This window comes from Arachis ipaensis, chromosome B5 (genome assembly GCF_059453495.1).
Source record: "Arachis ipaensis isolate K30076 ecotype BB chromosome B5, ASM5945349v1, whole genome shotgun sequence".
Taxonomy (NCBI): Eukaryota; Viridiplantae; Streptophyta; class Magnoliopsida; order Fabales; family Fabaceae; genus Arachis; species Arachis ipaensis.
Window position 1 is genome coordinate 10041202 of NC_142440.1, and position 13496 is coordinate 10054697.

Genomic DNA, 13496 nt, shown 5'->3' on the forward strand with positions numbered 1-13496 from the left:
GATGTAAACTTTAAAATTTAAAATTTTAAAATTAGAATTAAACAAGTTAGTCCCTAATTCAAATCAAAATTAGGAAATATAATTGAAAGACAAATAAGATTAATTTATAATTTTAAATGACTAATTTGATTAAAAAAAGTTTTTAAGAACAAATTTAAAGAATATTTCATCTTTTAGGGACTTATTTAATTATTAATCCTATATAATTATTTATTTGTCTTTTTATATCAGTTTAAATTTTTAATTTGAAGAAAATATTTTATGATATAACATCATAGTACTTATAATTTAAAGGGTAAAGTATTAAATTGGTTCTTTATATTTGGGTGTAATCTTGTTTTAGTATTTAAAGTTTAAAGTGTACTATTTAAATCCAAAAAAGTTTCATTTAGTTTCAATGTAATCCCAAGTTAAATAATTAATGAAATGTCCTACATGGCAGCAGTACAAAAACAATGTCGATAATCTAGAGAACAAATACAAGCTCCACAGGCATAAAATCAACCGTAAATGCATCAATACATTTATTTATCATTCTCCTTAGTTCTATAGAAAATATTTCATTTAAATTGTAAGAGAAATGATAAATAAATGTATTGATACATCTACGTTTGATTTTGTGCCTCTAGAATTTGTATTTGTTCTTTAAATTATTGATATTATTCTTGTACTGCTATCATATAGTACATTCTGTTAATTATTTAACTTTAATCGCACAGTGGAATTACATTGAAACTAAATAAAACTGTTTTAAATTCAAATAGGACACTTTAAACCTTAAAGACCAAAACAGAATTACGTCCAAATGTAGGGGAACAATTTAGTACTTTACTCTAATTTAAAAGTCTAGAGTTTAATTCTTAGATTTCAAAAAAAATTTAACATAAGACAAATTAAAAAAATTATATAAAAATTTACACAAATCTCAATAAAAAACTCTTGTATGAAAAAAAATATTAAAAATATAATATTTTATGGTTCTTTATAACAACTTAAATTTTTAGAAAAAAGTTGTATTAAAAATTTGTGTTTTACTCCATGTATTAGCGATAGCAACATAAACTCATCATTCCTAGACACATGCATTTTTGTTTCTTTTTTGGCTAATCAGACAAGTCAAGAATAATATACAAGAAAAACAAAAATAAGTATTATAGAAGTTTCTTCATTCTATTGAAAAGTCACCTAGCTAGAGTCCGCCATGGGTTAGATTAAGCCCGCATAGAGTGAAACTATTTTCATGTGTATGTTGAGATATTCAACATTTCATAATAATTGATTAATAAATGTTGATTAAGTCCATTCCATATATATGACATAAACAAGAATTTAAAGTTTAAAGTTTAAACTATACTTTAATTTCTCTTTTGTATTTAGCTGGAAAATTGGCCTTTTGTGTTGCAAGTTGCAACTGTTTGAATTTGCCACGAGTTCGAAAAATCTGGTACTAGCTTTGATCCACAATTAGATGGCAAGAACCCCAGCTTATTTGCTAGAAGCCTAGAACCTCATGACCACAGCAATGAGATAGATGTCAAAGAACTAAGCGAATAATCTTGAGAATAATCTAATTGCTGGCGTTACTTCCTGAGACAAACGTGCGATTCATTTGAATCAAAATACGACGCATTATCAAAGGTCAGGTTTGAATCAGGTTTTCCACAAGAAATAATTTATTTTTTAGTAATAAATCTTTAAATAGAATTTCAGTTCATGATTGGGAATATCATAAAAAACAAAAAAAAAATAGATTGATTAATTAATTTGTTCACTCATTTGTTTAAATAAATATTACGAATTCAAATTTTATCTTATATATGCAATAATTCATTAGTTAATAATACATTTTTAAATAAAATTTATATCCGTCACGAATTAATTTTTAGTTTGTGAAAGTAAAAAATATCTTTGACAAAAAAAAGTCACACATTAATTGGTCTCATACAACTGTTTAAAGAGTCAAAATTTTTATTTTATCTCTTTTAAATAATAACTTAGGATATTCTTTATTTAGCTAAATTCATAAAATAATATATGGATACATTTGAGAAAATAATAAAAATAAATTACTAATTAATCAATATAAATTTAAATGATAATTTATTTAAATTTGAGTAATTTTCTAATTTTTAAATGCATAAATTTTTCCTTGTCTAATTAATTAATTATTTTTTCCTTCTAGTGAAACTGATAAATTCTAGTAAATACAAATTTAGAGTTAATAGTCAAAATCGTCCCTAAAAGATACTCTGATCTCTATTTTGGTTCTCGAAAGACAAAATTAATCGAAATCCTCCCCGAAAGATACAAGACTTGGTCACGTTAGTCTTTCCGTCAGTTGGATGATGATGTGTCACATTAAGTGCCACGTGGCATGATGACGTGGTGGGTTAATGCCATGTGTCACAAGATGATTGGCTGACGTGTCACTTGACATGTAAAAAAGTTATTTATAATCAAAATAGTCTTTAAAAATTCAGACGTAAGTCATTTTCATCCCTAAAATTTTAAAAATTAATCAAATTAGTCCTTATATAATTTTTTTTATTTTTTTTGATAATATTAAATTTGAAATATTTTTTGATACTACTAATTTTAATAGAAATGTAATTGACAAATAAAAAATTAGTAATTGTATCTTTTCTTCTTAAAATTTTTTTCAATAAAATTATCTCTCTTCTTTAATTCTTCTCAAAATCTCTCTTATTCTTTTTATTTCTAAAATCATTTCCTTACATTATTACATTTTACTAGAATATATTTATATATATACACTCAAAATTAAAATGTATGTATTTATTAACCTAAACAAAGTTATATGCTCAAAATCAAAATTTATGTATGTTAACCTAAATAAAGTTATATCACTATTTTTTTTACTACATCTTTTTTTTTTCATTACAGTATTACTTACATATAGGATGTAATGGTAGTGATATTAAAAGTCAAAATTTAAAAAGATCCACAAATTTTGTTTCAATTTCAAACTTTACAAAATATTAAAAATTTGTTGCTTTTATTATTATTATTATTATTATTATTATTATTATTATTATTATTATTATTATTATTATTATTATTATTATTATTATTATTATGCTAAACGAATTGCTTCTTAAGCGTACTATATGCAAAGATCATAACTTTTTTTTGTGTTTCATATATTTGAGATAGATTATATAATTTTTCTTTTAATATCACTACTATTACATCCTATATGTAAGTAATACCGTAATGAAAAAAAAAAAGATGTAGTAAAAAAAAAATAGTGATATAACTTTGTTTAAGTTAACATACATAAATTTTGATTTTGAGCATATAACTTTGTTTAGGTTAACAAATACATATATTTCAATTTTGAGTATATATATATATATATATATATATATATATATATATTCCAGCAAAATGTAATAATATAAGAAAAAAGGTTTTAGAATGGAAAAGAATAAGAGAGATTTTGAGAAGAATTAAAGGAGAGATAATTTTATTGAAAAAATTTTTAAGAAAAAAAGATATAATTACTAATTTTTATTTGTCAATTACATTTCTATTAAAATTAGTAGTATCAAAAAATATTTCAAATTTAATATTATCAAGAAAAAATAAAAAAATATATAAGGACTAATTTGATTAATTTTTAAAATTTTAGATATGAAAATGTGTTACGTCTGAACTTTCAAGGACTATTTTGATCATAAATAACTTTTTTACATGTCAAGTGACACGTGGTGTGCTAGGTGTCACTAATCTAACACGTCAACCAATCATCTTGTGACACGTGGCATTAACCCACCACGTCATCATACCATGTGGCACTTAACGTGACATGTCATCATCCAACTGAGGGAAGGACTAACGTGACCAAGTCCTGTATCTTTCAGGGATGATTTCGATTAATTTTGTCTTTCGAGAACCAAAATAGAGATCGGGATATCTTTCAGGGACGATTTTGACTATTAACTCTACAAATTTATTAGCATATATATTATGGCTTTGAATTCTTTATTCCAAATTCCCAATACATTTGAAATTTAGGCAAATTTTTAAGACAAAAACCAATAAAAGTAATGTTACAAGTTATAATAAATGAAACTCACTCTCCTTTTCAATACTTGAAATTGTTCTGGAAAAGACTTGGTTATTACTCTATTGGTATAGTGGAGGCGTCAGGACATAAGGGGATATCTGATTCCTTTCTACAATGCAGGGTGCTCACTGCAAATGGGTTGATGCTTTCGATAAATGTGTTACAGTTGAGGTTCAGGTAAATAATGTGATTTAGAGGTGCAGTTGTATCTATGGTAGTCCTCAGTTTAATACCAAAGTTTTGCTATGGAATTATCTTGTTTCTCAGTCTTCGTCTTTTTGTGGGTCATGGATTGTTCTTAGTGATTTTAATGAAGTACTATTCTCTCACGAATCTAAGGGTTGCTTCTTCTCGAGTCGCCATGCAGATCGGCTTGCTGCCTCTCTAGGGGATAATGATCTGTTTGACTTGAAGACTATTGGAAGACGATTTTCTTGGTACAAAATGGTTAAAAATGGTGTTGAGGTGGCGAAAAAATTTGATTGGATTCGTATCAACAATGGATGGTTATCTCTCTTCCCAGAGGCTTACGCAAAAATTTTAAATAGGTTTCAGTCTGATCATTGTCCTATCCTAATGCGCTGTACATGTCATCCACAATCGAAAAAGAATAGACCTTTTCGGTTTATTGCAGCTTGGGCAACTCATCCGGGATATAGAGATATTGTGAACCAATCATGGCAGACTGGCTACAAAGAGATGTATGGCAAGCTTTTAGAAGTGCAGAAGAACTCTTTGGAGTTTAATTCTAAAATGTTTGGCAATATTTTCGTTAGAAAATGCAAATTAGAGAGACAGATTAATTTCCTTCAGTAGCGACTAGAAGTAATGGAAGATTTGTCTATGGCAAAAAAAAAAAAAAAACAACAGCTGATTGAGGAATTTAATAACACACTTGTGTAGGAGGAACTTCTATGGTTTTAGAAATCTAGAGAGTAGTGGATAAAATTCGAAAATAGAAATACCAAGTCCTTTCATGTCCAGAGTCTTGTGCGGAGAAAGCATAATAAGATTCATGGTCTCTTTCTTCAAGATAGGGTGTGAAAAACGGATCTGGAGGTCCTAAGAAGGGAAGCTGAATCCTTTTATAAACGCCTATTCTTCCAGTCGAAGGATGTAGATTTAGGTTGTCTTGGTGATGTGTCGCTACCTTCCCTGAATGATGAAGCTTGTTGTAGCCTCACAGCGCCAGTTACTCTGGAAGAAGTTAAGTTGTCTGTTTTCAGTATGCATTCTTTTAAGGCGTCGGGCCCTGATGGGTTTCAAGCTTTCTTCTTTAAAGAATACTAGGAGATTGTTGGTTTTGATGTTTGGACTATGCGCTCTCTGGTTTGGATATGGATCCAAGGATGATGGAAACTCTTGTGGTTCTTATTCCGAAAGTAGAAAACCCGGTTTCCATGAAGGATTTTCGACCTATTAGTCTTTGTAATGTGGTTTACAAAGTTATAATGAAGGTCCTGGTCAATATACTTCATCCCCATCTCAAAGAGATTGTTGGGCCCTTTCAAAGAGGGTTTATCCCGGGGAGAGGAACCCCTGACAACATCATTGTAGCACAAGAGGTTCTCCATTTCATGAAGAAGACAAAGTCAAAGAAAGGCACCCTGGCCTTTAAGATTGATCTGGAGAAAACATACGATAGAGTGGATTGGGGGTTATTTCTGAAACAAACCCTTATGAGTTTTGGCTTTCCTCCTCCGACAGTCAATCTGATTATGCTTTGTGCCACTGCTTCCGCACTGTCTATCCTCTGGAATGGAGATAGATTAAATAGCTTCACTCCGAGCAGGGGTCTTAGGCAAGAAGATTATATCACCCTATCTGTTTGTGTTGTGTATGGAGAGATTGTCCTGTTCTATTAATCAACAAGTTGATAGGGGCTTGTGGAAGTCGGTTGCGATTTCTAGAGGGAGTCCAAGAATTTCTCATTTGATGTTTGCTAATGATTTACTTCTTTTCTGTAAAGACAAAAAATAGCAAGTTCAAACTGTGATGGTAGCTTTCAAAAATTTCTGCAGAGCCTCTGGAATGATGGTTAATGTGGAGAAATCTAAAGCGCTATGCTCCAGGAATATTTCGGCAACAAGAAAAGAGATTTCACTGGAGTGTGCTCCATCAGATTCGTCCAGAACTTGGGCAAGTATTTAGGGGTGAACCTTAATCACTCTCGGGACACGCGCAACTTTCAACGATGTTCTGGACAAGATTCAGGAAAAGCTAGCCAGCTGGAAAGGGAGATTGCCTAATAAGGCGGGCAGACTCTATTTGCTCAATTCGATAGTGACTGCGATTCCTATTTACCACATGCAAGTATCTCTCTTCCCTAAAGGGGTAACTAATAAGATATAATCTATGATGCGAAATTTTCTATGGAAGGGTCAAGCTGATGGTAGAGGCCTGAATCTAGTTAACTGGAAGGTGTTGGTCACCCTAAGAAGTTTGGGGGTCTGGGAATTAGAGATCCTTTTTGTGCTAATATTGCTCTTCTTAGGAAGCTAGTTTGGCAACTTTTTCACCATCTTGATAAGCTATGGTTCAATTATTGATGGAAAAATGCCATTCTTCTAAGAATGATTGTTTCAGTCGGTCTCAAGGAAGGGGATCTTATGTTTGGATGAGTATATGTCGAGTTTGGGAAATCCTGAAGGAAGGTTTTATTTGGTACATTAGGGATTTGAAACAGAACTTTTGGTTTTCTAAATGGAGAAGAGAGAGGCGACTGTGTCATGAGATGGATTATGTTTACATTTCTGATTCGGATCTCAGGATTTTGGACCTTTGGTCATATGGACAGTGGAACCTTGAGAATATCTATTCTCCTCTGAATCAGTCTTTGCATAGTAACATTAACTCTTACAACCTGGATGTTCAAGTTGGTTCAGAGGTCGGTTGGTGTTGGACTAGTACGGCTTCAAAGGTTTATGATACTCGTAGTGGTTATTTGTGGCTCAGTAAGAAGATGTTTAGTTGGGAGGATAGGGGTAATTGGCTTTGGCTTTGGCGTCAACATGTTCCAGAAAAGTATAAATTTTTGGCCTGGCTATGTCTTCGAGAGGCTCTTCCTACTATTGGATTTCGTTTTAGGAGGGGCATTTCACACACGGATAGCTATCCATGTTGTTTCTCAGGTCAAGAATCGGTTTTACATTGCATTCGTGATTGTCCAAAAGCCCAACTAGTTTGGCAAGTTTTGGGGATCTCCGGTCAACCAGTGGATTTTATGAGTTAGTTTGTACATAATAGCAAACAACTCCCCTTTCGATTCTTTTCTGGTCTCTGGTGGATTTGGCGTTCGAGAAATAACGAGATCTTTCATCCTCACGAGCATTATTGGACCACAGATAGGGTGACTGGTGTGGCTTTGTCCTTGAAAAAGGAGCTCCGAAATATTTTTGAGTTGCAACGACTGTCTATCCCCTCCACCATTAGTGGCTCTTGGATTCTCCCCTCAGTGGGTACCTTTAAGATTAATTATGATGCTAGCTATCCTGGCAATGTTGCTCGGGGTTTGCTTGTGTTAGTAGAGATTGGAAGGGAAGGTGGCAACGAGGCTGTCTGGGAATAATTGAGAGTTGTAGCATTTTGCAAGGAGAGTTGTTTGCTATTTGGAGAGGCGTTCTTTTAGTATGGGACTCGGAGCAAAGAGACATTATATGTGAGACAAACTGTGTGGAAGCCTTTACTATTGTCAATAATTTATAGGATTGCTCTTGTTTTATTGATCTTTTGGTATTAAAAATTCGAGATATTATGTCTTGGAAATAGCGTGCTAATCTCTGGTTGATCTTGAGAGATGCAGTAGCAGACATCATGGCAAAGACTACAATGAGGACCCTTTCTCCTCAAGTGAAGCTTTCGTTGCCTTAGAACGAATTTTAGAATAGTATTCTGCGAAATTGTCTTTCTTAAACAATTTTTGTTTATTTTTATTTTTTTTTGTTATTATTTATTTTTTTTTCAGTCACAAAAAAAAAATGCATCACAACTTCAATTCTACTTTCGAAAGAAACAACACCATTATTAGTGTGATAGTCAGTAATAAAAGTATATGATAATTGATAAATGATATGTCTTGTATTTTATTTATTTATTTATTTTTAAAGTTAGGAGTGAAATTTGAACGCGAAATCTTTAAGTGTGGATAAAAAAATTATGCCATTTAAATTATAGCTCATTCACATATGTCTTGTATTTTGTAACAAGTCTTATCTTTACAAATGATATAGTTTCTATAGTATTCATTAGTCAAATACAACTCTCATTTAATTTGGTGCATAATTTCTAATTTTCATAACTCTCGTTTTAGTTTTTAAAATTGGATATCTTGTACTAAATTAATTCTTTCATTATTTTGTTTCTTTTGATAAATTTAATATTTTTAATATCTTTAAATATATTAATTTAATTATATTTTTTATATATTATTTAAATATAAATATTTTTATAAAATATTTTTAAAATTTTAATTTTAATTATACAATTTTTTTATAATAATTTAATATAAATAAATTTTATAATATATAAGTATATTATTTTAATAAAAAATTATATAATTCTAATAAGTGGGATAATTGTCCTAATTAGCATGCAATATTTGACTAAATGATGTATAATTGTCATAATAAATGTTACTCAAGATTTATGTCATTAAGTTACGTTAACTCTAATAAAAAATGGGTCAACAAAAATTGCTTTTATCAATTTTAAAGATACAATTAATGTAATTAAAATTTCAAGAATTTGAGTGTACGATATTAATATCAAGCATCCGGGATTTACATACAAGTCCAATTATGACATCGCTCCATTCGCACGAATTTTATAAACTGCGTCACCTCGGAGACAAATTTTACCTTTTATGTTGAATGTTGAATGTTGAAAGTTGAAAGCATATACATGATAGTTTGTAGTTTATCTTCGTAAATAATTAAGTTTTTCCATTTCATAAAGTTGTATAAATAGGAACTGAATCTAAGCAAAAATCATTACAAGCACACACCTTCATAGATCCATTAGTTAATTAATATAACATGGAACCTCAAGCCTACTTATTGGTTATTGCAATTTTTGTCTTCACAGTCTTGCATTTTCTTGCAAAATATTTCTTCAAAACAAGATCCATTAACCTTCCCCCCGGTCCATGGAAACTACCCATCATTGGTAACCTCCATCAGGTTGCATTAGCAGGACCATTACCACACCGTTCCCTTAGAGAACTAGCAAAAAAATATGGACCTTTCATGCACCTCAAACTGGGTGAAAACTCCACAGTAGTTATATCTTCCGCTAAGCTAGCCAAGGAGGTACTCAAAACCTATGATGGCTCTTTTCAAAAGAGGCCTCTTCTTGCTGCTGTTAAAACTCTAGTATATGGCCCTGCAGATATTGTATTCTCTCCGTCCAGCGATTACTGGAGAGACATGCGCAAGATATGTACTCTGGAACTTTTGAGTAAGAAAAAGGTTCAGTCTCTGGCTTTTATAAGAGAAGCCGAGATGGAAAGAACCATCCAGAAGATCCGTGAATCTGCGGGTTCACGGATCAATCTGTCTGACATGATTTTCCACTTGATTAGTGTTACTGTCTACAGGGCTGCTTTTGGTAACTCCAACACGGACCACGCTGGGTTTATCCGTCTGACCAAGGAAGCAATGCAAATCTTGGGAGGGTTTCATTTGGGGGATTTGTTTCCTTCAATCAAACCTCTGTTTTATTTGAGTGGATTGAAGTCAAAGGTGGAGAATCTGCACAAGAGACATGATAAGTTCATGGAGGACATCATAAAGGAACATCAAAAGAAGCAAAGAGAAGGTAAGAGCGATGTTGAGGAGGAAGACCTTGTTGACGTTCTATTGAGAGTCCAGCAAAGCGGGAACCTCCAAACCAACCTAACAATCACAAACGTCAAAGCGGTCATTGGGGTTAGTATATTAATGCCTGGCCTTTTTTTTTTTCAATGGAAATAAGAGTAGTGGTATATTTTAATATTATAATTTTTTGTATACTTTAAATTTTTTATTTTTTTAACAGAAATCTTTTGGTTTGATTTTTGTATTTTTTATAAATAGCACGATTCGATTTTTATACTTTTTATATATTGGACAGTTCGATTTTTGTACTTCTCATAAATCAAACGGTTCAGTTTCTGTTTTTCTAATTAAACGGTTTTATATTTGAGAATAACATTTTATTTGTTTATATTTTAAAAAATATCGTTGCTATTCTAATATCAAAAACAAAAGGTGGTGTTCATTCTATATTTTTTTTTCATTATTTTTATTTTATCAGTATAAAAGTAAGAAATTAATATATATATTATCACATGCTGAATATAATGATCTCGAGTAAGTATTTATACATAGAAATGACTATTCAAAATTATCTATACTATTTGGATGAGCTGATTCTAGATTAATGAATACTTCAGCTCCTGCTACTAGAAACAAACTATTTGTTTATTATTTTTTAGGAAAAGTTGTCTAATTGCTTTAGTGATCATTTTTATAAACATCACGGAGAAACAATTATTTTTTTCATGTTAATTTGTAAAATAATTATAAAAGAGGGAATATATAATAATAAAAAATAGATAAATATATTATTTCAAAAATATAGAATAAAAAAAATAAAATATACTTTTTATCTTTAAAATTTGATAAAAGTTTTAAAAATATTTCTAAGTTTTATTTTGTTTTAATTTTGTCCTAAAATTTTTTATTTGTATTAAATATATCATTGATGGCTAAATTTTCAAAAAATTTAAGATCAATTCAACAACAATTTCATAAGAATAACCCTTAACACAAGTACATCAAGCATAATTTTTATGCATTATTGTTAGATTGGTCTTAAATTTTTTGAAAATTTAGCTGTTGAAGATATATTTGATGCAAATCAAAAACTTTTGAGACAAAATTAAAATAAAATAAAATTTAAGATTTTTTAAAACTTTTACCAAATTTTAAAGATAAAAAATATACTTTACCCAATAAAAAATTGTACTTCATAACAAATATATAGAATCTCTATTAATTTATGCCAAGAGTTATTTAAAATGGTTTAGTTAATATGTGCTTTAAAAATATATATTAAAATTATTAAAAGTTTTTAAATTTTTATTTTAATAAATGAATAATAAAAATATTAAAAAATAAATTTTATATTTTTATTATATTATTTTAATTAATAACTTTGATATATATTTTTAAAGGTAATTAAATCTGACACTAAATCAGACTATACGTATTTCTAATAATGTTTAAAGATAACTAAACCGTGTTAAAACAAGAAAAAGAAAAAGTCCAAAGAATAATATTATAATAATGATTTTGGAGTTACCAACCGGAAAGTCAAACATACCATAAATTTTGGATAACTTGACTTGGGGCCAAGCCTCTCTAATGCATGACGCCACCTGCTATAAGCAGTTGTTGACTTGTTTTGTTTCGTGTATGTATGGTATAAGTATAACAATTGAAATTTTTTTAGAGTCAACATTTTTAGTGAAATAAAAAATTAATGATTACTAACTTAAATAAAAAATAAAAATAAATAAAAATAATAAAAAATATGGGTTATCTAATATGTTCTATAACAAGAGAGATTCATCAGTCTTGAGTCTTGACAGAAAAAGAAAAGATTCGGCTTCTCTTATACTTTGAGAGTTTAGATTCTCCTTTTAATATCCCGATTTAATTATCAGAAAACTATTGTTAAGACAACATGTTTTTTAATTTTGGTTACGTATTTCATTAGAAAAACAATATTTGTAGTATTTTATATTTTATAATATAAAAGAAAAACTTTTATCTATTTATTTTTTATTAATTAGTTTTAATACTAATATATATATATATATATAGAAAGACATACACAACACCGATGAGATATATAACTAACGGCAGAATTAGAACACGGATAAGAATTAATTTTGTAAAAAAAAACTAAATAAAATTTTTAAAAGATGCTAAACTGAAATCTGTATACAATTTATAGAAAGAAATTGAAGTACGGAAAATTTATAAAAAAATTGTTAGAATGTCTACTTTTTTAATATAAAAATAAAAAATTAATTAATAGTAATTCAAATATATAACAAAAATTTATATAAAATAAAAAAAAAATATCATCTATTATTTTTTGGCTTGTTGCGAATAATACGCCGTCTTTCATGTATATAATACAATAAATTTTTTAGAAAATAAATCCTCTCAATTTTTTTCTCTCTATTACTAAACAATTGAAAAAAAAAATTGAGAAGATCTACTCCCATCTTTTTCATCTGTAGTATTTTACTATTTGCTTCTTTCTTTCTTTCATTTTTTAGTATTTTTTGGTATTTTTATTTTTCAAAACTAAAAAACTAAAGAAAAGAAAATCAACTGTTTACAGGACATATTTGCTGCTGGAATGGATACCTCGGCAGCAACCTTAGAATGGGGCATGTCAGAAATGATGAAAAACCCAAGAGTGATGGCAAAGTTACAAGCTGAATTAAGAGAAGCACTTAAAGGAAAGAAAACAATTCAAGAAAGTGATATTGAAGAACTAAGTTACTTGAAGCTAGTGGTGAAGGAGACACTAAGGTTACACTGTCCAACTCCATTGTTGATCCCTAGAGAATGCACCGAAGCAACCAACATCCATGGGTATGATATACCAGTGAAGACGAGAGTGATGGTGAACGTGTGGGCAATTGGAAGAGATCCCCAATACTGGCATGATGCTGAGAGTTTCATACCTGAGAGGTTTGAAGATAGTTCATTGGATTACAAAGGGAATAACTTTGAGTATTTACCATTTGGGGGAGGAAGGAGAATCTGTCCTGGTATGAATTTTGGTGTGGCCAGCATTACACTTCCTCTGGCTCTCTTACTTTACCATTTCAATTGGGAACTCCCCGATGGGATGAAGCCTGAGGATCTCGACATGACTGAAGTCCCTGGCTTGGCAATTGCAAGAAAACATCCCTTGTGCGTCATTGCCACTCCTTATCAACCATAACTTCTTCATCGTCATATTCTCGTCTTGTTTTTTGTTCCAGTTGCCCACATTCATAATTTAATACCATGGTGTTCTAGTTAAATATGTAATTATAATAATAAGAACTCAGCTAATATGTATCTTGAAGAGTCTTGTATGAACAATACTCTCCAATAGAAATTATGCAGAGAAAATGTAAACTACACTAAGAAATTATGCGTCATTCCCACTCTTTATGATCCATAATTTCATCATCATATTCTCAACTAGTTTTTTTTTCTCCAGTACCACCATTTAGAGACTAAATCTCCATAATAATGGTCTATAAAATTTACAGCTTTTACTATTTTAGTCTTTTAAATTTAAAATTGATTATATTGGTCTTTTCTTTTTAGAGTTGAGTCAATGAATAGAATACTAA

At 29.9% G+C, this 13496-nt stretch overlaps 2 protein-coding genes across 2 annotated transcripts; both read left to right on the forward strand.

Annotated features, from left to right (window-relative positions):
* Window positions 1–4204: 4204 nt before the first annotated feature.
* On the forward strand, window positions 4205–4906 carry LOC148563346 (uncharacterized). Its single transcript, XM_088486754.1, has 2 exons — window positions 4205–4267; window positions 4358–4906. Exons 1-2 carry the CDS (start codon window positions 4205–4207, stop codon window positions 4904–4906), a joined length of 612 nt encoding a protein of 203 aa, XP_088342880.1.
* A 3987-nt stretch (window positions 4907–8893) lies between these two features.
* Window positions 8894–13298, forward strand: LOC107642836 (cytochrome P450 71D8-like). The gene is made up of 2 exons (XM_016346322.3): window positions 8894–10014; window positions 12485–13298. The coding sequence occupies exons 1-2, from the start codon at window positions 9124–9126 to the stop codon at window positions 13094–13096; spliced, it is 1503 nt and encodes a 500-aa protein (XP_016201808.1). The 5' UTR covers window positions 8894–9123; the 3' UTR covers window positions 13097–13298.
* The last annotated feature ends 198 nt before the right edge of the window (window positions 13299–13496 follow it).